The sequence below is a fragment of the Mastigoproctus giganteus genome, chromosome 6 (genome assembly GCF_048544385.1).
Source record: "Mastigoproctus giganteus isolate SK-2022 chromosome 6, ASM4854438v1, whole genome shotgun sequence".
Lineage (NCBI taxonomy): Eukaryota > Metazoa > Arthropoda > Arachnida > Uropygi > Thelyphonidae > Mastigoproctus > Mastigoproctus giganteus.
In genome coordinates this window covers 212,642,566-212,668,964 of record NC_143580.1, presented here as the reverse complement: position 1 = coordinate 212,668,964, position 26,399 = coordinate 212,642,566, and the positions used below count along the sequence as shown (strand labels likewise).

Below are 26,399 nucleotides of genomic sequence, written 5' to 3'. Positions count from 1 at the left end.
GAGCCTTGCACAATCTTTCCAGGGCCGAATTGATTGACAAGGCTCTCATCATATACTCCCTCCTATCGTGTCTGGGCAGAATTGCAGACACTTTCAAATTCAACCCTATTTCACGGCTTTTTTTCAACAGTGACCTGTACTTGTTAAGCAATTCTGCCGGTCTCCTACTCTTGATATCGTTAGTGCCCACGTGTACAACTATATCACCTTTTGTGCCCTTAAAAGATGATATCTGCTCTACAACGTCATCAACCTTTGCCCCTGGCAGACATACCCTGGTCCTGTTCCACCTATCCTTTTTACAAAGCATGTTCCCCGTTTCCCTGACAATAGAGTCACCAACAACTACTAGTTCCTTTGGGTCCAGCGCATTCTGCCTTGGGGGTTGCCGCTGTGTTCACGATGACCAAGTGCAAGCTCTGGCGTTGATGTGGGCAGCTGAGATACATTCACACATCTCCAATCCGTGGGAACCTCTCCTGAATTCAAAGATGCTCTCCTTGAATTCAAGAGAGGTATTAATAATTATGGCTAAGCATTTGTTTACTTCCTTTGCTGCCTTCCTTAAAATAATTAGATAGACCCCATCCACCCCAGGCGCCTTTCTTATGTTTAACTTCAACAATTTCTCTTCCACTTTCCTCTAAGTTATTACAAAATCATTTAGCTTCCTGTTAGAATTTGATAAACTTCCAGCATCCCCTTCCTTAAGAATTCCTCATGTGTGAATGTAGATACAAAATACTTATTGAGAATGGCAGCAACTTGAACAGGATCATCAACAGTCAAACCATTGATATCAACTGGATCAATCTGATTCATCCCCTTCATTCTAGACTTTACATACGTAAAGAATTTGCTGTTTTTCTTTGCATCCTTTGCAAAAGATTTCTCATAATATGCCTTCGCTTGCCTAACCTAATTTTTCACGATTACAAACTAGCTTATATCTACCATAGGCTTCTGTGTTGCCTGATAAATTATATGCATCAGTGTTTTTCTTCTCTGCCACATATCTCATTAGTTCATCTGACATCCATTTAGGCCTAAGCCTTGAATGGTAATTCTTAATGGGTGTGAAAAGTAGCTTCCAAGATTAATTCCTTGAATACTTCCCATTTATAATTTGTTGTTGGTAACATCATCAGTTGGTCCCACTGTATAGAATTTAAAACTGTCTGAGACCACCGTACTCACTTTACAAAAGCAAAAACACTTTCCTTTACTCCTGATGGTAGCTACAGCTTTAAGTAAATCTCACATCAATACAATGTGATCACTGCAATCTAGTGGTCTCTTTATCTGCAGATTCTTAATGCATGAATAATCACTACTGATAATCAGATAAAGAGTATTACTCCTTCTAGTTGCCTGTCGAACATGCTTCTGTAGAAAACAGTCATCTAGTAAATCCACAAAGGTGTTGCTAGTGTGTGAGTAACCAAACCACAAGTTCCAGACAATATCTGGAAAGTTAAAATTTCCCATTACGAAACATTCTGATTTACTGGCCCACTACATTTTTGTACAGTTTTATTCACTGTCCTCATCAGAGTCATTAGGCCTATAACACACTCCTACCCTCATTTTTGCTTTCCCAGTGCTTATGTCACACCAAACTGTCTCAACAATGCACTGGGCATCGTGTCAATTGGATGCAATTCTTTAGATTTTGTGTTTCTTAACTAACAGCATAACCCCTCCTCCTTTCCACATTGTACTCCCCTTATTCAAATTCATTATATGTAGTGTGACACCACTTCTCTGATATCCCAACAATGTCCACATTTGATGTCTTGAAATTCATCAAATTTATTAACTATGCTCCTTGCATTGGTGTACATCAAGTATACATGCACCTGTTCTTACTCTTAGTTACCCTAACACAGCCCATGTATTTATTTACTTGTTCCATGATGACTCCCAACAGTCTTTAAAATTCTTGGCACCTTGCTTTCCAGGCTGCTGCTTGTTCCAAAATATAGTAGCAGTGCAAGAATCACGTTCACCTCTTCCAGTGGCTACTGTTAATCTATTAGTGTGTATCCTCCCAAGCTAGCAGTTTTCTGATCCACCTAGCACTGCCTCGATAACATCAGCAAATATTCTTGCAACCTTTCTATTTAAGTGTATACCATCCCTGTAGAAGTAGTCTCTCCTGTTAACAAGCACAGACCACACTGAGAAAAATTCTACCCCATGAGCCTTGCACAATCTCTCCAGGGCTGAATTGATTGATAAGGCTCTCATCATATATTTTCTTCTATCGTATATGCGCAGACACTTTCAAATTTAACCCTAACTCACAACTTTTTTTTTTTTTCAACAGTGACCTATATTTTTTAAGTAAGTCTGCAGATCTCCAGCTCTTAATATCATTAGTTCCAATGAGTACAACAATATAACCTTTTGTGCCCCAAAATGATGATATCTGCCGTATGTCATCAACTTTTGCAGCTGGCAAACATATCTGGTCCCATTCCACTAATCCCTTTTGCACAATATATTTCCTTTTCCCTGGCAATAGAGTCTGACAATAACTAGCTCCTGTTGGACCAGCATTTTCTGCCTTGGAGTTGCCGATGTGTTGTCTGATGACCAAGTGTAAGCACTGACATTGATGTGGGCAGCTGAGAGTTTGATGGGCTCCTAATTTAAATCTGACCTGTGGCTCTTTGAACATGTAACTGTGGCTCTTTAACTTTTGGCCCATATGAAGCAAAATTTGAAATGGAGTTGGAGGACTTAAAAATCAAGTACATGTGGAGTGCAAGACTAAAATGCCTTAAAACTGAAACTGAGGATTTGGAGAAGCAAAAGGCTACCCTTGAAATTCTACACAAATGGATGGCGATAGATGAGTTGAAAAAGCAAGACCAAATTGTGTTTGATGGGTGGAGTAGCCTATCGGACAAGTATATAAATTTCAAAAGATCTGCACGTTTGGACTTCTCTCAGTTTTTAAATCAATGTATTTCTGCGGGAAAATATTTTCGACCATGAACTATATTAAAAATAAATCAAGGAACTGTCTGAACAATGCAAGTCTCACAGCATGTTTAAAGATTAAAATTGTGGCATACTCACCTGATATTGAGAAACTCACTCAAGAAGTTCAACAACAAAAGTCACATTAATTCGTACGTAATTGGATGTTTCTTAAGTTTGTTTTTAATAAAACACCTTCCCACTCTATTCCATTTCTAAACGCCCCCTCCCCCAGCTTGAGCCAAGTTGCTGCTCTTCGGATTCTCTCTCTCTCTTTTTAAATTAGATCAAAAATGGCTCTTCACTCAAAAATGGTTGCCTACCCCTGGCCTATAACAATGTTGAGTTGGCACCTATGAAAGACTGCTGTACAAACTGTAGCAATGGTTGCCAAGAGAATAGTTATCAATGTGCTTCTCTTGGGAGAAGCCAAGAGAATGGTTATCAATGTGCAATAGCCGTTCTTAGATTAATATTGTTAGGTTCAGTTCTGGGCCCATTACTGTTTTTCAGTATTTATTAACAATATTGACGAAATTTTGGTGACGATACAAAGGTTGGCAGAGTCATTAGTGATGGCAATCAGGGTATGCTCTGGTGAGTATGGGCTTGGCACACCCAGGGTCCTGAGCTGGATATCATCATTCTTCTCTTTCTTGGTGATTCCTTTCTACTTTTCTCTCTCTCTCAGGGCAACTAGGGAATTTTTTTTTTTTTTTTTTGGGCTGTTGCAGCATAAGCCTCAGGCTTCCTTGCACCATATAGCTAATAATAATAATAAATCAGACAGATAGGCTGAGAAGTGACAAATGAAGTTTAACATTCACAAATGCAAAGTACTGCATATGGCTAGCAGTAATCAAAGAATAAGAGGATAGTGGAGAAGACCTGGAGTAATTATGCAGTCTGACATGAAGTTCTCTGAGCATTGCAGATGTACTACTCGGGGGCTTTGTCAATGATAGGACATTTTGCAGTGCAGCAGGAACAAGGAAGTAATTATTCTGCTGTATGAGGCAATGGTAAGGCCACACCTTGAATATTGGATGCTGGGAAGCCTTATTTACAACAGATGTAGGTCTGTTAGAATAGGTGCAGAAATCAATAAGTTAGGTGAGGGAAAAGAGTACTATTATCAAGAGAGAATTCAGTTCTGCAAATTGTAGTATCTAGAAACTGGGCATCTGCAAGGAGATCTGACTGAGGTATTTAAAGCTCTGAATGGATTATGTAAGCAAAATATTGATGGTATCCTTATTCTAGCTCAGACAATACACATCAGTGTTCTTCGCAGAAAATTCTGCCAGCCAGGTGGCATTATGAAGTAGCCAGGTGGGGAAGTGTAATAGTTCACAATATTATAAAATTTTCTGTTATTTCCAGAGCAAAAATTAATTGCATAATTTCACATTATATGCTCCTGTCGCATTGACCTCGATCGCATAGTATGTTCGAATTAATAGTGATCGAGATCAGTACCATACGGTACTACAAGAATCGTTTAAATTTTAGTCTGGCAGTCAGTTAAATTCACCAGGCAGTGCACCCATTCGATAGGTCCTGGGGAGAACACTGCACATAATGTTACACAAATTTAAATTGAGAAAGAATAGTTGCAGGGCAGATGTGTGAAAATTCGCTTTTAGGTAAAGGATAAGTGATTGTTGGGAAAAATTTCCATCTAGGGATGTAGAAGTGGGTAGTTTGAATAAATTTAAGGAAGAATTAAACAAATTATTAGAACTGATGAACAAACATGGAATTTTTTTTTCTGATTGATGCTGTATAAGCTTGCTTCCTTGCATCATTTGCCAAGTTTTAAAATTTTTTTTTTTGCTACCGAATGTTAAGCTGTTCAATGTGATGTCCACCGAAATAAAAAAATTATTGGAATCAAATTGCCAGTTTTCATCCATAACATTTCCCTTGGAACATTGCCAACATACTTTGTTTGCCGTCTTTTAACTTTGACAGGGTTTCAAGCTGTATTTAACCAGCATGTAGATTACAGATTCCTAACCCTTCAAACTATAGGATTTCAAGTGAATATAGTAGCCATGCCACTATGCAGTGATACTCTTTTCTGCATGAGAACCACTGTATCCAAATGGCCTTTAGCCTGACGATTAGGAATAACATGCTAGGTGGGTAGTTCTTGGCATCGTGAACCAGTGACAATACATGTTACAGGACAACAGATCTGAACTTCCTGAAAGAAAAAAGGCTCTATTATGAGCAAAGTGGTGAAACCATACAATGCTTATGGAATGAAATGCAACTATATCAGTGACATGTGGGCGTGACATTCTGAATGTGATGTTCTGCATATTCATTAATTCTGACTACTGATATTATCACTCAGTTGGACACATGCCTTGTATCTTGCTTCTGTAAGTTCACGGAATGTTCCAAGACAGATTACTTGTACTGTCTACCTCCATCATGACATGGAACTGAAGCATCTTGGCACCCAGTTAACAATGAAATATTTAGCTGTGCAGTTGCTGACCTGCCGGCATAATTTTATGCCATACAATCAGTCAATGTAACAAAAATATATCAACAATTCTCTCAGAATATGGTTATTAGCATTAGTAGAGGCATTTGATGCAAGAAAGCAAGCTTATTTAATGCATCAGCCAAAAAAAAAAAAAAAAAAAACCACTTCCACTTCACCACTCTGTTTGTTCAAAATACCTGTCCAGCTAAGCCTTAAACTTATTTAGGCTATCAACTTCCACGACAAGGGATAGAAGTCTGTTCCACCGACCAACCACTCGCTGGCTAAAGGCAAATTTCCGCACGTCTATCCTACATCTGTCTTTCCTCAATTTGAATTTATGCCCTCTCAGGTGATTATTCTGAGCGAGAGGAAGAATCCCATCAGCATTGAGCATGCTCAAACCATTCAATGCTTTATACACCTCTATCAGATCACCTCGCTGGTGCCTAGTCTCCAGACACTGTAATTTGCAAAACTTAAGCCTTTCTTCGTATGAGCACCCCTTTGTTCCATTCACTAATCTTGTTGCCCTTCTCTGTACTCATTCCAGCAGCTCTACATCCTTCTTGAAATGAGGCCTCCAGACCTGTATACAGTACTCTAGGTGTGGCCTGACCATTGCCTTATACAAGGGAATAATCACCTCCTTATCCCTGCTAGAAAAATTCCTATATATCATTGACAATACACCATGAGCTACTCTTGCAGCCCGTCTGCACTGCTCAGAGAACTTCATATCTGCCTGCACAACCACCCCCAGGTCCCTTTCATTCTCTACCACTGTCAGTGTAGTACCACAGAGTTGATACGTTGCTCTGGGGTTGCTGTTTCCCATGTGTAGTACTTTACATTTGTCAATGTTAAACTTCATTTGCCACCTCTCAGCCCATCTGCTCAACCTTTCCAGATCCTGTTGCAGCAGCATAGTGTCAGTAGTGTCCTTGACAACCCTGCCAACCTTTGTATCATCTGCAAACTTGGACATTAAGCTTGATATACCAGCATCAATATCATTTATAAATACAGAAAACAATAATGGACCCAACACTGAGCCCTGAGGGACTCCACTAATAACATTAGTCCACGATGAGCAGTGTCCATTGATTACCACTCTCTGTCTTCTCCCCCTCAACCATCCCTTTATCCATAGTAGCAATTTGCCTCCAATGTCACACTGCTCCAATTTGTGTAGCAGTCTTCCATGTGCAACAGTATCAAAAGCCTTTCTAAGATCCAAGTATATAATATCAAAGCTATTCCCTGCATCCAGTTCTTTTGTGACTGCATCATAGTATCCAATCAAATTGGTCAGGCAAGACTTCCCCTTAACAAAACCATGCTGTGTCCGAGCTATAACTGAAGTCTTGTCTAAATGATCCTGCAGTGCTTCTTTAACCAGTGCCTCCATTAATTTTCCTGGAACAGAAGTTAAACTAACAGGTCTATAATTGCTTGTGTCAGCCTTTGATCCTCCTTTGTGAATTGGGGTCACATTTGCACATCTTCAGTCTGTGGGTACCTCCCCTGAGTCCAAGGAAGCTCTCATAATTATGGCTAAGGATTTGCTTACTTCCTTTGCTGCTTCCTTTAATATAACTGGATAGATCCCATCCACCCCAGGTGCCTTTCTTGTGTTTATCTTCACCAATTTCTCCTCCACTTTACTCTCAGTTATTACAAGATTCTCTAGCTTACTGCTAGAGTTGAATACACCTCTGGCTTTCCCCTCGCTAAATAACTCCTCATGTGTGAATGTCGATGCAAAATATTCATTTAGTTTGTTAGCTACATGAGCAGGATCATCAACAGTTGACCCATCGATATCAAGTGGACCAATCTGATTCATCGTCTTCTTTCTAGAGTTTACATAAGTAAAGAACTCTTTGCTGTTTTTCTTTGCATCCCTTGCCAAAATTTCTCGTAATCTGCCTTCGCCTGCCTAACCTCCTTTGTAACTTGGTTACAGATCAACTTGTATCTATCATAGGCTTCTGTGTCATGTGTTAATTTGTACGTATCCCATGCATGTTTCTTCTCTGCCATATGCCTCATCAGTTCATCTGACATCCATTTAGGCCTAAACCTTGAACAATATTTCTTAGTTGGTATGTAAAGCCTAGCAGCTTCCAAGATAAGTTCTTTGAATGCTTCCCATTTTGCATTTGCTGTTGGTAACATCATCAGTTGGTCCCACTGTATAGAATTTAAATACTGTCTCAGTCCATCGTAGTCGCCTTTACGAAAGCAATAACCCTTCCCTTTACCCCTAATGGTAGTTACCTCTTTGAGTAAATCCCACTTCAGCACGCTGTGATCACTGCCACCTAGTGGTTATCTTTCTAGGTAACAACATACAGACAAAATATGTCTCAAACTTATACACACTTATAATGAAAGCCCACATCTAAATATTTTCTGCCAGCAGAAAGGATTTAGATATTTACAAATAGCAGCCAAGGAATTCTAATGTTTTGATAACAGAGTTTAGCCAACAAACCATAATCCTTCAAGAGAAGTTTTGTCGGGAATTTCTGTATCCATTTTGTTATCACCTGTTTTTATAACCCTTCAAATGCATATAATTTCATTATTATATTTATGAAAATTATAATTTATTAATTATAATTTGCATAATTCTTTATACTGAATAATTTCCTTTGGGAACATTTTACAAAGCTATATTATCATGATTTCTTCCCATATTAACTGAGTGTCCATTTTTTGTAGAAGCTATTTTCATGATTCCTTTCCACATTGCCTGATTACTATCCATTTTGGTACAGTTTCATTGTGGCTATCTTGTATATACACTACTCTCTAACAAAGTATCCAGAAACCTGTTTTCTTATATGGTAAGGCCCAATGGACTGGGCATGTCCATGTCCAGTTTTGTTCATTGGAACTTTCCAGATAAACAAGTGATTTAGATCAGTACACAAGGAAGGCATATGAGCCACACAAATTACTTGTTCTCTCTATAACATAGAGCTGAGCTAACTGATTTCAAGTGGGGTGTTACTGTCAGATGTGTCCTCTTTCATGAAAACATGAAATGGAACTGTGATAGTACCACTGCTGACTAGCAACACACAGATCACAGATAATCACTTCACATGACCAGAGGATAATTGGAAGAGTAGCATACAATCACATCAGACATCCCTTCAAAATTTCAATTGGAGTTTAAGAAGTCAACAAGAGGTGAGGTTAGAAGCAAAAACACATTACATATTGAGCTCCATAGCTTCAGTTTTCAACAGAAAGCAGTAGAGCATAAGCCAAACATCATTAACATTAATGGTCTTGTCTTCCATGGTTCAAGGAGTACCATACCAGAGAGCAGTGGAAATCAGGTCTGTGAAATGATGAAACTCCTTAAACACCATTCTGATCAGATGGACAGGTGTGAAGAATGCCTGCAGAACATTTTCTGCCAGAACGCATTGACCAACAATGAAATTTGAAAGAGGTATGGTTATTCAACATTTGCATAACCACTACTTTATGGTAGTGGTTATTGAAAATGATGCAAGAAAGTAAGCTTATATAGCATCAGCACAAAATGGAAGAACACCATTAAAATTTAGCTTACTCAATCCATTCAAGGCTTTAAACACCTCAATCAAATCTCTCCATAAGTTCCTAATCTCGAGATGCTGCAATTTGCAGAACTGAAGCATTTCTAGGTAAGGGCACCCTTTTGTTCCCTTCACCAATCTGGTTGCCCTTCTCTGCATCCATTCCAGCAGATCTACATTCTTCCTAAAGTGAGGCCTCCAGACTACAGTACTTAAGATATGGCCTAAACACAGCCTTATACAAAGGGATAATCACCTCCTTATCCCAGCTAACAAAGTTTCTGTACATCACTGACAAAAGCCTACAGGCTGTCGTGGCAGCATGTCTGCACTACTCAGAGAATTTCAAGCCCAACTGCACAATTACTCCCAAGGTCTGTTTCATTTTCCACTATAAGTGTAGTACCATGCAGGTGAAAAGTTACTCTGGGGTTACTGCTACCCCAGAGAAATGTACAGTATTTTGCATTTCTCAATGTTAAACTACAACTGCTGTTTCTAAGCCCATCGACCCAATTTTCCTAGATCTTGTTGCAGTGGCTGATGACTGTTGTTAACCACACGTTTAATCACCCTTCCAACCTCTGTATAATCTGCAAACTTAGACATTAAGCCTGATATCTCTTCATCAATATCACTGATAAATACTGAAAACAACAATGGAACCAGCACTGAATCCAAGGAAACTTCACTAATAACATTTGTCCATGAAGAGCAGTGCCCATTGATAACAACTGTTTTCTTCCACTTAACCATCCATTTATCGATAGCAGTAACCAGGGGCAGCTCATAACTCTGATGTATGGGGGTGCTGCTTATTAAAGTTACATTAAATTTCCTTGGTTATAAGACATGTATATAAGATGTGAATATTTGCTGATACTATCAAGGCAGTGTTAGGTGGGTCGGAAAACTGTTAGCTTGGGGGTATACACAGACTAATAGATTAACAGTTGCCGCTGGCAGAGGGAAAGTGATTCTTGCACTGCTTCTATTGGAATGAGCAACAGCCTGGAAAACAAGATGCAGGGGATTTCAGAGACTGCTGGGAGTCATTGCAGTACAAGGAAACACATGGGTTGTGTTAGGGTAGGTAAGAATAGGAACAGGTGCATTTATACTTGCATGTACACCAATGCTAGAAGTTTGGTGAATAAATTTGATGAATTTGAGGTGTTGATCAAAACAACAAAGGCAGATATTGTTGGGATATCAGAGACATGGTGTCACACATATAAAGAATGAAGAACTGGAATTTGGGGAGTACAATGTGTACAGGAGAGACAGGAAAGGAGGAGGGGTTATGCTATTAGTTAAGGAACACAAAATCCAAGGAAGTGCAGCCAGTCGACATCGCTGGACAGCGCAGTGTCGAGTCAGTTTGGTGTGACATAAGCACTGGGAGATCAAAATTGAGAGAAGGAGTGTGTTATAGGCCTAATGACTCTGATGAGTATAATAAGAAACTGAACAGGGATATAGAGTGGGCCAGTAAATCAGAGAGTCTTATAATGGGAGATATTAATTTCCCGGACTGGAATCTGTGGGTTGATCACTCACACACTAGCAAGGCGTTTGTGGATTTATTGGATGATTGTTTTCTACATCAGCATGTTCGGGAGGCAACTAGAGGGAGTAATACTCTTGATCTGATTATCAGTAGTGATTCTTCATGTATTAAGAATCTGCAGATAAAGGAACCACTAGGTGGCACTGATATCACAGTGTGCTGAAGTGAGATTTACTCAAAGAGGTAACTACCATCAGGGGTAAAGGGAAGGGTTTTTGCTTTCGTAAAGGCGACTACAGTAGTCTGAGACAGTATTTAAATTCTATACGGTGGGACAAACTGATGATGTTACCAACAGCAAACTCAAAATGTGAGGCATTTAAAGAATTAATATTGGAAGCTACTAGGCTTTACACACCAACTAAGAAATACTGTTCAAGGTTTAGGCCTAAATGGATGTCAGATGAACTAATGAGACATGTGGCAGAGAAGAAAAATGCATGGGATACATATAAATTAATGAGTGACATGGAAGCCTACGATAGATATAAGCTGGTCTGTAACACATTCACAAAGGAGATTAGGCAGGCAAAGGCAGATTATGAGAAATCTTTGGCAAAGGATGCAAAGAAAAACAGCAGAGAGTTCTTTACCTATGTAAACTCCAGAAGGAAAGGGATGAATCAGATTGGTCCACTGGATATTAATGGGTCAACTGTTGATGATCCTGCTCAGGTGGCTAACAAACAATGAGTATTTTGCATCTACATTCACACATGAAGAGTTATTCAGGGAGGGGAATGCCAGCGGTGAATTAAACTCTGGCAGTGAGCTAAATGATTTTGTAATCACTTGAAGATAAACATAAAAAAGGCACCTGGGGTGGATATTAAAGGAGTCATATTAAAGAAGGCAGCAAAGGAAGTAAGCAAACCCAAGCCATAATTATGAGAGCTTCCTTGGACTCAGGAGAGGGTACCCATGGACCGGGGGATGTGCAAATGTGATCCCAATTCACATAAGGAGGATCAAAGGGTGACACAAGTAATTATAGACCTGTTAGTTTAACTTCTGTTACAAGGAAAATAATGGGAGCACTGGTTAAAGAAGCATTGCAGGATCATCTAGACAAGACTTCAGTTATAGCTCGGATACAACATGGTTTTGTTAAGGGGAAGTCTTGTCTGACCAATTTGATTGGATACTATGATGTGGTCACAAAGGAACTGGATGCAGGGAATAACTTTGATATCATATATTTGGATCTTAGAAAGGCTTTTGATACTGTTGCACATGGAAGACTGCTGCACAAATTGGAGCAGTATGGCATTGGAGGCAAATTGCTGCTATGGATAAAGGGATGGTTGAGTGAGAGAAGACAGAACTGTAATCAAATGACACTGCTCTTCATGGACTAATGTTATTAGTGAAGTCCCTCAGGGTTCACTATTGGGTCCATTGTTGTTTTCTGTATTTATAAATAATACTGATGATGGTATATCAGGCTTAATGTCCAAGTTTGCAGACGATACGAAGGTTGGCAGGGTTGTCAAGGACACTACTGACACTATGCTACTGCAACAGGATCTGGAAAGGTTGAGCAGATGGGCTGAGAGGTGGCAAATGAAGTTTAACATTGACAAATGTAAAGTACTACATATGGGAAACAGCAACCCCACAGCAACGTATCAACTCTGTGGTACTACACTGACAGTGGTAGAGAATGAAAGGGACCTGGGGGTGGTTGTGCAGGCAGATATGAAGTTTCCTGAGCAGTGCAGACGGGCTGCAAGAGTAGCTCATGGTGTACTGTCGATGATATATAGGAATTTTTCTAGCAGGGATAAGGAGGTGATTATTCCTTGTATAAGGCAATGGTTAGACCGCACCTAGAGTACTATATACAGGTCTGGAGGCCTCATTTCAAGAAGGATGTAGAGATGCTGGAACGAGTACAGAGAAGGGCAACAAGATTAGTGAATGGAACAAAGGGGTGCTCTTACGAAGAAAGGCTTACGTTTTGCAAATTACAGTGTCTGGAGACTAGGCACCGGCGAGGTGATCTGATAGAGGTGTATAAAGCCTTGAATGGTTTGAGCATGCTCAATGCTGATGGGATTCTTCCTCTTGTTCAGAATAATCACCTGAGAGGGCATAAATTCAAATTGAGGAAAGACAGATGTAGGATAAACGTGAGGAAATTTGCCTTTAGCCAGCGGGTGGTTGGTTGCTGGAATAGACTTCCATCCCTTGTCGTGGAAGTTGATAGCCTAAATAGGTTTAAGGTTCAGCTGGACAGGTATTTCGAACGAACAGAGGGATGAAGTGGAAGTGGTTATTTTTTATTTTTTTATTTATTTATTTGGTTTTTTTTTTTTTTTGTTGATGCTGCATAAGCTTGCTTTCTTGCATCAAATGCCTCTACTAATGCTAATGTAAATGGTTTGAGCATGCTCAATGCTGATGGGATTCTTCCTCTTGCTCAGAATAATCACCTGAGAGGGCATAAATTCAAATTGAGGAAAGACAGTTGTAGGATAGATGTGCAGAAGTTTGCCTTTAGCCAACAGGTAGTTGATTGGTGGAACAGACTTCCTTTTTTTGTTGTGGAAGTTGATAGCCTAAATAAATTTAGGCTGTGTTGGACAGGTATTTGGAAACAAACGGAGGGGTGAAATTGGAGTTTTTGTTTTTTTTTTTTTGGCTGATGCTACATAAGCTTGCTTTCTTGCATAATATGCCTCTACTAATGTTAATGTAGAAATACCCTTCACGGTTAATGATCAAATCGGCACTGCTCACTCCACAGTTCCTTTAACTCGTTTTGTCACCTCTAAAAAATGTGTATTGGCGAGTTGTCAATGGCAACCCACCGACCAGGCATTGACTAAACTACTGAGAGCAAAATGTGGAACTGTCTAGCACACAGTTCCACCTATGGTTAAACTTCAAAGTTGAAAACGATTTCATATTTTTATTCATTTATTATTGAAATGATTATTGGAAATAGTTGTTTTCCCATGAACCAAAGACCTTAGGCTATAGTTGAGCCTGGATGGCTCAGGCTGTTTTTAATACTTGTATTAAATAAAGCAATTATTTTTAATTGTATTTATTTTTATTTTTTTGATAGAATATGAGCATACTATATGCGAGATTTGTTAATAAAAATATTCATTGCGTTGCATTGTTCTAAACAAAATTTCGTATAACTCTGTTGACTATATTTAGATTTAAAAAGCTGGTGGTGCTGTAGTTTCGCAGTGCCTAAGAATTAGTTGCCTCTGGCAGTAACTTACCCTTAACGCCAAACTACTCCAGTTTGCAAAGTCTTTTTATGTGCAACAGTATCAAAAGGCTTACTGAAATCAAAGTATACGATGTCAAAATTATTTTTTGCATCCAGTTCCTTGGTCACTTACCAGATTGCTCATACAAAACTGCTCCTTAACAAATCCATGCTGTAATTGCATGCCTGTCATAATGCTGTAATTTACATAAATCCATGCTGTAATTTACATACCAACTAAGAAATATTGTTCAAGGTTTAGGCCTAAATGGTTGTCAGATGAACTAATGATACATGTGGCAGAGAAGAAAAATGCATGGGATACATACAAATTAATGGGTGACATGGAAGCCTATGATAGATATAAGTTGGTCTGTAACCAAGTCACAAAGGAGATTAGGCAGGCAAAGGCAGACTACGAAAAATCCTTGGCAAAGGATGCAAAGAAAAACAGAAAAGAGTTCTTTACATACTTGAACTCGAGAAGGAAAGGGATGAATCAGATTGGTCCACTGGATATTGATGGTTCAACAGTTGAGGATCCTGCTCAGGTGGCTAACAATCTAAACGAGTATTTTGCATCTACATTCACGCATGAGGAGTTATTCGGGAAGGGGAATGATGTAGGTAAAGTAAACATTGGCAGTGAGCTGGATGATTTTGTAATAACTGAGAGGGAAGTGGAGGAGAGATTGTTGAGGATAAACATAAAAAAGGCACCTGGGGTGGATGGGATCTATCCAGTTATATTAAAGGAGGCAGCAAAGGAAGTATGCAAACCCCTAGCCATAATTATGAGAGCTTCTTTGGACTCAGGGGAGGTACCCATAGACTGGAGATGTGCAAATGTAACCCCAATTCACAAAGGAGGATCAAAGGCTGACACAAGTAATTATAGACCTGTTAGTTTAACTTCTGTTCCAGGTAAATTAATGGAGGCACTGGTTAAAGAAGCACTGCAGGATCATCTAGACAAGAATTCAGTTATAGCTCAGACGCAGCATGGTTTTGTTAAGGGCAGGTCTTGCCTGACCAATTTGATTGGATACTATGATGTAGTCACAAAAGAACTGGATGCAGGGAATAACTTTGATATTATATATTTGGATCTTAGAAAAGCTTTTGATACTGTTGCACATGGAAGACTGCTGCACAAATTGGAGCAGTGTGGCATTGGAGGCAAATTGCTGCTATGGATAAGGGGATGGTTGAGTGGCAGAAGACAGAGAGTGGTAATCAATGGACACTGCTCAACGTGGACTAATGTTATTAGTGGAGTTCCTCAAGGTTCAGTGTTGGGTCCGTTGTTGTTTTCGGTGTTTATGAATGATATTGATGATGGTATATCAAGTTTAATGTCCAAGTTTGCAGATGATACAAAGGTTGGCAGGGTCGTTAAGGACACTACTGACGCTGTGCTGTTGCAACAGGATCTGGAAAGGTTGAACAGATGGGCTGAGAGGTGGCAAATGAAGTTTAACATTGACAAATGTAAAGTACTACATATGGGAAACAGTAACCCCAGAGCAACGTATCAACTCTGCGGTACTACACTGACAGTGGTGGAGAATGAAAAGGACCTGGGGGTGATTGTGCAGGCAGATATGAAGTTCTCTGAGCAGTGCAGACGAGCTGCAAGAGTAGCTCATGGTGTCTTGTCAATGATATACAGGAATTTTTCTAGCAGGGATAAGGAGGTGATTATTCCCTTGTATAAGGCAATGGTTAGGCCACATCTTGAGTACTGTATACAGGTCTGGAGGCCTCATTTCAAGAAGGATGTAGAGCTGCTGGAACGGGTACAGAGAAGGGCAACAAGATTAGTGAATGGAACAAAGGGTTGCTCTTACGAAGAAAGGCTTAAGTTTTGCAAATTGCAGAGTCTGGAGACTAGGCACCGGCGAGGTGATCTGATAGAGGTGTATAAGGCTTTGAATGGTTTGAGCATGCTAAATGCCAATGGGATTCTTCATCTTTCTCAGAATAATCACCTCAGAGGGCATAAATTCAAATTGAGGAAGGACGGATGTCGGATAGATGTGCGGAAATTTGCCTTTGGCCAGCGGGTGGTTGGTTGGTGGAACCGACTTCCATCATTTGTTGTTGAAGTTGATAGCCTAAACAAATTTAAAGCTCAACTGGACAGGTATTTCGAACGAACGGAGGGGTGAAATGGGAGTGGGGTTTTTTTTTTTTTTTTTTTTGGCTGATGCTGAATAAGCTTGCTTTCTTGCATCATATGCCTCTACTAATGCTAATGCTAATGCTGTCCAAATGGTCCTGCATTACTTCTTTAACCAGTGATTCCTTTATTTCACATCTTCAGTCCATGCAGACCCCCCCTGAATCCAAGAATGCTTTCATAATTATGGCTAAGGGTTTGCTTACCTTCTTTGCTGCCTCTCTTAACATAACTAGATAGATTCCATCCACCCTTGGTGCCTTTTTTATCCATCCTCAACAATTTCTCCTCCACTTTCCTTTCAGTTATCACAGTCATTTAGATCCTTGTTAGAGTTTAATAATCTTGTGGCAACTCCTTTCCTAAAAAATTCCTCGTGTCTGAATGCAGATTAAAATACTTATTCAATTTGTTGGCAACCTGAGCAGTCATCAACAGTTAACCCACAGACATCAAGTGGCCCAATAACCTCCGGCTTCTGCTGTTAATATAAGCATAGAAGTCTGTTGTTTTCCTTTGCTGAGACTTCTCATAATCTGCCTTAGCTTGCCTAACCTCCTTTATGACTTGATTACAGACTAATTTATATCTACTAGAGGCTTCTATATCATCTGATAATTTATATACATCCCATGCACCTTTCTTCTCTGCCACATGTCTCAATAGTTCATCAGACATCAATGTAGGTTCCCTTTACCCTTGACAGTAATGTCTTTAATTAAATTCCACATTAGTACACTGTGATCGCTGCCAACAAGTGGGTGTTTTACCTGCAGATTCTTAATGCAAGGTGTGAAGTTCTTTCTTATGGTAAGTCCTAGGTTTATGGTTAGTCAAACACTAACACCTACTAACATTTTGGACAATTCATGCTCTTTCTATGATGTGGCAGCTCCTTGCCACAGACCCATGTTTCTTATGTTTCTTAGCATTGGCATTAGCATTAGTAGAGGCATATGATGCAAGAAAGCAAGCTTATTCAGCATCAGCCAAAAAAAAAAAAAAAAAAGCAACCACTACTCCCATTTCACCCCTCCATTCGTTCGAAATACCTGTCCAGCTGAGCCTTAAATTTGTTTAGGCTATCAACTTCAACAACAAGCGATGGAAGTCTATTCCACAAACCAACTGCCCGCTGGCTAAAGACAAATTTCCGCACATCTATCCGACATCTGTCCTTCCTCAATTTGAATTTATGCCCTCTCAGGTGATTATTCTGAGCAAGAGGAAGAATCCCATCGGCATTGAGCATGCTCAAGCCATTCAAAGCCTTATACACCTCTATCAGATCACCTCGCCGATGCCTAGTCTCCAGGCTCTGTAATTTGCAAAACTTAAGCGTTTCTTCGTAAGAGCAACCCTTTGTTCCATTCACTAATCTTGTTGCCCTTCTCTGTACTCGTTCCAGCAGCTCTACATCCTTCTTGAAATGAGGCCTCCAGACCTGTATACAGTACTCAAGGTGTGGCCTGACCAATGCCTTATACAAGGGAATAATCACATCCCTGTCCCTGCTAGAAAAATTCCTGTATATCATTGACAAGACACCATGAGCTACTCTTGCAGCTCGTCTGCACTGCTCAGAGACCTTCATATCTGCCTGCACAATTACCCCCAGGTCCTTTTCATTCTCTACCACTGTCAGCGTAGTACCACAGAGTTGATACGTTGATCTGGGGTTTCTTTCAATGGGATAATGTCTCATGTATACGAGCAGTGCTATTCAAGAATACTCCATGGATATAAATGTACAGTAGTTGGAATGGTTAGTGCAGAACCCCAATTTTAAACCTAAGGAAGGAATACCAGTGGAATGAACTGGAATGTCAAGTGAGGGCTTCATCAATACATTACACATCATTAGCTCAAATGGCCACTGTTTGACAGGATGAATGGAAGGCTGTGCCAATGCAGTCTTATCATTCAATGAGTAGAAATTCTACTCACCAACGAATACAGGCCAGACATTGGTGGACAAAATTACAGCACCATGTTTTAATCAATATTTTAATTATAACAATAAATTAAAATGAAATTATAATGTATTATCATATGTAATTTTAACCAGTCAAAATTGATTTGTATGCATTGCAACATTACTGAATACAATTAAAAATCAATGACTAAAAATCCACACTATGGTAGACTGAGGTGACAAGTGACAATGTGTTCAGGAAGATAGCTTTTACTGGAAACAATTCTAAAAAAATGGGAACTATTACTATGAAACTAATACAAGGTATTTCCCAAAGAGTAGGAGGAATCAAAATTACCATCAAATCTGTAGAGTTGATGGTAAAGTTGACAATTATTAATAATGTAACTAAAATTAAAACTAAAAAAAATATTCAACTGCAGCTTATGATAACTGAATGGTAGTACTCACTCAGTATGCACTTTTGAAAGCTTATATAAAGATATTTTTTCATAGTATACACAAAGACTTGATTGGTTGTTTGATTTTTTTATGGCACAAAAACAAGGTAATATTGCACCATGACAGCAAAGACTTGATTCTTGAAGGGTAGACAAATAGTAAAAATGGTAGAATTGTTAAGATAAACAAATGAAATTATCAGTTGATAACAGTAAGACACAATTATGCATCAAAAAATTTACACAATAAAACTGCCTACATCTACCTACCATTTATCACATCTTTTATGCATCTCCATCTTGGTGTTATATTTATTACACCAATATTTAAAATTGCCTTTTCTACATCTTTACATGCTCATATGCTTTTTTATTTGGCTGTCTTTCTAATTAATGGATATCCTAGGTCCTTATTTAAATAAAATTTTAACACAACAGATCTTGCCAACTTATGCACAAATATATCTAATTTTCCATAGGAGGGGAAAAATAATGTTATGTATATACAATCATATTTACTTGTATATGGCTTTCTTGTGTGTGTGTGTGTGTGTGCGCGTCCATGCTTTCACGTGATTTGCTAACCTTGCATGGAAATAGGAAATAATTGTAATCACAAATTTTAGTATACATTCACAGATATGAAGAGGTTCTTCGTAAATGCAGCTGTGAACTAAACTGGAGCTCAAAAGGCTAGAATCCATAACTACCACCATAGATCAAAGATTGGCCATAAATGTAAGACCCAAGGGTTCAAAAGTAAACTGTCTTCTCCTATGGCAGGTAGTGGCACGAAGTGAATGAAAAGCATCACTATTGTGAAATGTGTAAACGTTCAACAAAATTACGATTTAAAAATGCCTACACTTACTTGTACTTCTGTGGATAGCTTTATTTTGACCTTAGGGCATGTTAAGGTACCCATTTAACCACATATCATTTTAAACTTTGCTAACATGGCACGTGTGCTTATACATTTAATATCTATAATAATATCTTTAATATCTATATTAATAAATAAATAGTTAATGGGGTTAGAAAGCAAAGTTATAAAATTATTTTATATCATTCGTCAGCCTCTGCAGTGGAAAACTGCAGTTACTTACCTTATATACATCACCATACGTCCCGCTTCCAATACGCTGAATGAGTTCATACTCATCTTGAGGATTTCGCCTTGAAATATCAAGCGAAGTCGCTGTTGCCATTCTACACAAGAGTACTAAAGGCCAGTGAACTTTTTAAAAGTAGTGACCTGATGATATAACTAAGAAGCAGTACACGAAATTTCACATCGTGTTTCATTGTTTTACACTTATTCAAGAAATATACTTTTCAAGAAATAAGATGAAACCATAATTCGACATCAACACAAATACCCACAACGGCAGACATTTTCATTTGTTTTCTTCCTAATGAACTTCCTGTCCTGCGCAGAAAAATTCGAATGATATCACTGTTAAATCTCACTGAATACAAAATTAAATTATGTTGGAAATTATATCACATACTCTGAATTATTTTTAGATTTCTTTTCATTTAATTACTTGAAAATCAGATTGATATTAGCAACCGGGAAAATAAAAACAAATTTTATAAATTATTTACATATTTTGTGCTCCCTTTCAAGTATCAACATGCTGATACATGAAGCGGGGACGAATATTAAACCCAACATCGAGAGCATTCAACTATATAATAATACACATGTTGCTTATTATATAAGAATAACCAAATGAAATGCAACGCAGTTTTCCATACAACCACATTTCATTAAAAACGAAGAATTCATTTCAAAGACTAAGAATTCATTAAAACTTTTAGATTAAGTATGTAGTACTTTTATGTAGTAAATAAGCGTATTTTTAACATAAAAATTTTACTGTACAAGTAGGACATGGCATCATTCTGTACGTATCAATCAGCAAACTAGGTTTCTAATTACTCCATCGATCTCATTCTGTAGAGGCACTTCGCCTTCATCGAGTACCCTTGGTATTGCACTACTCTAAATAAAAAGCACTGCTCAAATTGAGAAGTCTATTGCTTCTTATGGACAGTCTGGACAGTCTACCACTGTCCAGACTGTCGGTTTAAAACCGCTTCGGATCTCATCAGTGGATTGGTAAACACTATAAACGCCTGAACTAACTAGGTTTCAAATTAGTCCATCGACCTCATTCTGCAGAGGCACTTCGCCGTCACCGGGTTGCCTTGGTATTGCACTACCCTAAATGCACTACTCTATGGGCAAGATATAATCACAATTACCCCAGGGATTCACACCTGGTGAGTATGGGCTTTGCACACTCAGGGTCCTGAGCTGGTTATCATCATTCTTCTCTTCTTGGTGATTCCCTGCTACTCTGACTCTCTCTCTCAGGAATTTTTTTTTTTGGCTGGTGCAGTATAAGCCTCAGGCTTCCTTGCACCATATAACTAATAATAATAATTACTAAATAAATAAATAATAATAATAATAATAATAATTAACCACTTGGGCACGATGGCCCACTGGTTAAGACACTAGACTACCAGCCTGATGGACCCGGGTTCGAATCCCGTATCGGAATTATAGAAAGTGTACTATACTACAAGTACAAACCCCAGGCAGTACTAGAGACCCGATCCCACAAGCTGTACTGGGACCGCGCCATAATAACGGATAAGACCATCCCACACAACAGACCGACATAACTCTTGTGTACAATATGGAAAAGGCTACCTACCTGATTGACATAGCGGTGCCGAACACTAGCAATCTCCAGAAAACCCATGAGGAAAAAAATAGGAAGTACACGAACCTGAGACATGAAATCAAGGAGATGTGGCATACGCAAGAAGTACCAACCATCCCAATCATCGTGTCAACAACCGGTATGGTACCAAAGACTACATAGCAGTCTTTGGTACTGGGAGACCTATTGCAGCCTAGCAGCAATAGGTCTCCCAGAACACCTACAAGGAACTCCAGAAAATCGTAATCCTGAACACCTGTAGGATAGTCAGAGATTTCCTCGACCGATAGTAACACTAGACATTACAACCACCCTGTGTACTTTGTAGCAGTACCCGTCACGAAGTGGAATCCCCCAATCAGGGAGAAATAATATGAGAGCAATAATAATATGAACAAGAAGGAAAAGGCTACCTATCTGATTGACATAGCGGTACCCAACACTAACAACCTACAAAAAACCCATGGGGAAAAAATCAGGAAGTATACGAACCTAAGACAGGAGATCAAAGAGATGTGGCATATGCAACAAGTTACGACCATCCCGATCATCGTGTCAACAACAGGTATGGTGCAAAGACCCTGCATAACAGTCTATGAGCAATAGGCCTCCTAGCTAACACCTGCAAGGAACTCCAGAAAGTCGCAATCCTGAACACCTGTAGGATAGTCAGAGAGTTCCTCGACCAACGTTAACACCAGACATTACAACAACCACCCCGTGTACTTGGCAGCAATACCCGTCACGAGGTAGAACATCCAATCAGGGAGAAATAATTTGAGCAATAATAATAATATGTGGGATGCAAAGTAGTCCAGCAAGTAAACTAACGCTTTTACCCTAAATTTACTTCAATTTATTAAAACCGTTTTATATCCATTGCATATTATACCGTTTAGACCATATCTGGAGTACAATGTACAGGTGTGGAAGGCTCCTTTTAGAAAGGATATGAATCTAGTTGAAAGGATGCAGAGAGGAGTAACGAGATTAGTGAGGGAAGAAAAGGGTTCTCTTACCAAAAAAAAAAAAGGTTTCGGTTGTGGCAATTGCGGCGTCCAGAAACTACGCACCTGCGTTATGATTTTTGGCTTTAAATGGATTGAGTAAGCTCAATGCCGATAACATCGATACTCTTCCTCTGACAACACATATAAACAGGTACTCTTCCTCTGACAACACATATATTTAAATTGAGGAAGTTGGTGGCATAAAAGGTGTGCACAAAATTTCCTTTAACCAGCAGGTTGTTGGAACAAACTTCCATATAGTGTTGCCGGTAGTTAGAATAATTTTAAGGAAAACTGGACAAATTTTTAGATTGGAATGTCAAGGTTATGTACAGATGTTATTGTTGGTTTTTTTTTTTTTTTTTTTTGCTCATGATAAGCTATTCTTTCATCATTTGCCATTACTAATGCTAATATTAAACTTTTACGTAATGCACTGATTGTCTGGTCTGCTTGTGTAGACATGCTGTTATAGTCATAGTGGAGTTTTAGGAGCATCAGCGATTTTCTGTTTTTTCGATTTTCAGTTTGCTGGATGAAAAACCCGAGTTTCCGGGAGAAAAAACCATTGTACCCTCGCTTGAGACCGACTAACCCAGCCACGTTGTGAAAAAGGCCCATAAAATTCCTTACCTCATCGACGGGACTCGAACTGAAGTGTCTTCCACCCGGTTTGGGGGGGGGGATGAAGGTTCTATCAATTGTGCTGCCCATGAGGTCTGTAGACGTGCATTCATTCATTATTTGTGTGTTTTATGTAAATATAGAACGAAGAACATGTTCACCAACGGCGCGAATGCAATTCTTAATATTTCGCTTCCGTCTTGTTATTGGCCCAGGCCTGTTTAAATATATAATACTGGTTGTCTCTTCCCATTACAAAAATGATGTAAAACAGTGTTTTTCAAACTTTAGAACCCTGGAGTACCAGGGTTCTAATTTAATTAACCCTCCTATTGTGTTTGGGTCAATATAACCCGGTCGCCTTCTTTTAATGCCAATAAATCCTATATTTATTTAAATATTTTGATGCAGCTCTATGACTTTTACTAATTTATCCTAATAACAGTGTACCTAGATTGACAAAAAAATTTTACCGTTAGTTTTTTTTATAAATGTAATTGTTACACTTATTGTCCTCGGGTCAATATGACGGGATGATCAGTTTTGTTAAAATTTAAGGAACGAAAAACGAATCGAATTATTATCATAAATGATTGTATTTTATTAGTTTTGTTTTATTTTCATAGAAATAACTTACATTACCACGTTTCTTAAACAAGTTTCAATATGTGTGTTATGTGCGCACGCTGAATAATAAGTTGATGCCTGTTGACGCTGATGGGGGCTTGTTGGTGCCTTCTCGCATTTATCTGCCAGTGTGCACTTGTGTGTCAGTTTCTTGGTAAACATCAAGCTTGGCGCTACTCTAAGAGACAACAGTAGGAAGAAATTGTTTAAGACTAAGAAGACTAAGAAATTGTTGTGTACTAAGAGATCATTGACGGACAGTGAAATTGAGAATCTTTTGTATGCTTCTTATGGTAATGATAGTACTTCTGAAGTAGAGGACCATTTGTTTGAAGCAGAGGTGCATAGTGAATCGGATGATGAAGAAGTGGAACCTACGATTTCAGACGAAGCTGTTGTGGCTAATTACGTAACTTCAAAAAATGGCAATATAGTATGGAACTGCCACACACCTAATCAACAAGGAAGATTTTCGTCAGAAAATATTATTACATTGAATCCTGGACCAACAAGGTACACTACATCTAGAATATATGATATGAAATCCTCTTACTGCTTATTTTTTATGCCAAGAATTTTAAACTTAATTTTGAAGATGTCAAATTTAGAAGGAAAAAGAATTTATGGTGACGAGTTGCAAGAACTAACAGTAGTTGAATTAGAAACATATTTTGGCCTACTGCTTTTAGCTGGAATGTATAAATCTCATGGGAAAGCAACCTCCAACCTAGGCGATGGAAATGTAGGCTGCCCTATATTCATGGCAATGATATCCCTACAATGATTCCTGTAATTTCGTGAATAATTCGCTTTGACAATAAAGAAACTCGATCACAACGGCGCCAGATTGATAAATTAACTGCCATATAGGACTTGTGGGATGAATGGGTTGCAACAGTAGCGTAGTTAACCTTTTTCGGGCCCCGAGGCAAAGAACATGTTCGGAGCCCCTACTTAATTAATGAAAATTGCAAAAAGAGGAGACAGCCAAAGACGCCGGGCCCTTAAAGGGTCCGGGCCCCGGAGGCAATTGCCGTGCCTGCCTACATGGTAGCTACGCCAGTGGGTTGCAATTCTACCTACGGTCTAGCAAAATTGTAACAGTAGATTAAGCAACTGGTACCTTTATGAGGCCGTTGCCCATTTAGGCAGTATATAGCCAACAAGCTAGCCAAATACGGAATAAAGATTTGAACTTTATGTGATTCTATAAACGCTTATGCATATAAAATGCAAGTTCAGCTCGGAAAAAAAGGTGAATCTCCAGAAAAAGGCCAAAGTAAAAGAGTTGTGCTAGACCTTACTTATGGTCTAAAAGGGCAAAACATAACGTGTAATAATTTTTTTACATCTTACTAACTGGGGCAGATGCTATTGAAAAGAAATATTACCATGCTTGGCACTATTCGAAAAAACAAGCCTGAACTGCCAACCGAATTGGTCTGCAACAGGAAGGAAGTCCTTTCTTCAAAGTTCTACTTCAGCAATAACACAACGGTAGTTTCTTATATTCCGAGAATAAAAATGTGATACTTGTGAGCACCTTCCATCACGATTCGGTGTGTGTGTGTGTGTGTGTGTGTGTGTGTGTGTGTGTGTGTGTGTGTGTGTGTGTGTGTGTGTGTGTGTGTGTGTGTGTGTGTGTGTGTGTGTGTGTGTGTGTGTGTGTGTGTGTGATAAAGATCATAAAAAGCCGTTTATGATTTTATATTACAATAAAACCAAAGGTAGATACTTTAGACAAGTTTCTTATAATATACACATGCAGATGACAAACTAAAAGATGGCCAATGTCTATCTTTTATAATATGGATGTTTTTGCTTACAACGCCTATGTTCTGTGGTGCGAAGTAAATCCAACCTGGAATGCTGGCAAACTTACAAAACGTCGACTATTTCTTGAAGAACTGGGTAATTCCTTGATTTCTCCTTTACTGCAAGAAAGAAAACGCCTTCTTCGAAGTATTTCTGCTGCTGAAATGGTTAGAAGGGCACGACCATCAACCAGCACTGCCAAAGCAAGGGAACAGCCAACCACAAATAAGCGTAAAAGACGTAATTTTTTCCCTCTTCAAAGGACAACAAAACCAATATACTATGTTGTAATTGCTCAAAATACGTATGTAAAGCTCATGTATATTACTACTGCCAAGATTGTAAAAACTAAATGTATGATATAACTACTATGTTTTTCAGATATAGGTAACAATTGTTTATCCATTACTGCCGTTCATAAACAAACTTTTGGTCAATAAATGCTACATATATTCTTATTTCTTTATTATTTAGTAAACACATTACTGCCATATTAATTTAACGGCGATAAAACGACACCCATAGACGCTTGGGTCATATTGACCTAAACACAATAAGTGTAACCAAAATGCGAACACAATAGGAGGGTAAATCAATATTATATTAGAGTGAAAACGATGCTTGAAATGAAACAATATGATCTCACTCTTATTTACACAAACAATACTTGTAAATAAATTATGTAAAAATCTGTTCCTTACCATATGGTTCCAAGTAATGAGTACTTGCAGAGCAGCAGTTAAGAAACACTGATTTAGATACCAGTTATTGCTCCAAAATAAACACACTGTTCTTCAAATATCAGCATTAGCATTAGTAGAGACACACGATGCAAAAAAAAAACTTATATAGCATCAGCCAAAAATAAAAAAATAAATAAAAACCCTACCCATTTCACTGATCCATTCCATTCATTTCAAATATTTGTCTACTTCTGCCTTGAATTTATTTAAGCTATCAACTTCCACAACAGATTTTGCTGGCTAAATGCAATCTTCCGCACATCTATTCTACAACTGTCTTTCCTCCGTTTGAATCTGTCCCCTCAGGTTTGTGATCTCAGCAAGAGAAAGAATCCCATCAGCATGAGCCTGCTCAATTCATTCAAGGCCTTATACGCGTCAATCAGATCGCCTTACAGGTGCCTTGTCTCCAAATG

At 38.7% G+C, this 26,399-nt stretch overlaps 1 protein-coding gene across 3 annotated transcripts in view; it reads right to left on the bottom strand.

Annotated features, from left to right (window-relative positions):
* hppy (MAP4K3-like protein hppy) overlaps positions 1-19,815 on the bottom strand; it is a 394,076-nt gene extending 374,261 nt beyond the window's left edge. For all 3 annotated transcript variants that reach the window (XM_090376708.1, XM_090376710.1, XM_090376709.1), the window contains exon 1: positions 19,533-19,815. In XM_090376708.1, coding sequence (XP_090232834.1) covers positions 19,533-19,634 — 102 coding nt within the window. In that variant the 5' untranslated portion in view covers positions 19,635-19,815. The remainder of the gene's footprint in view (positions 1-19,532) is intronic.
* Between the last annotated feature and the right edge of the window lie 6,584 nt (positions 19,816-26,399).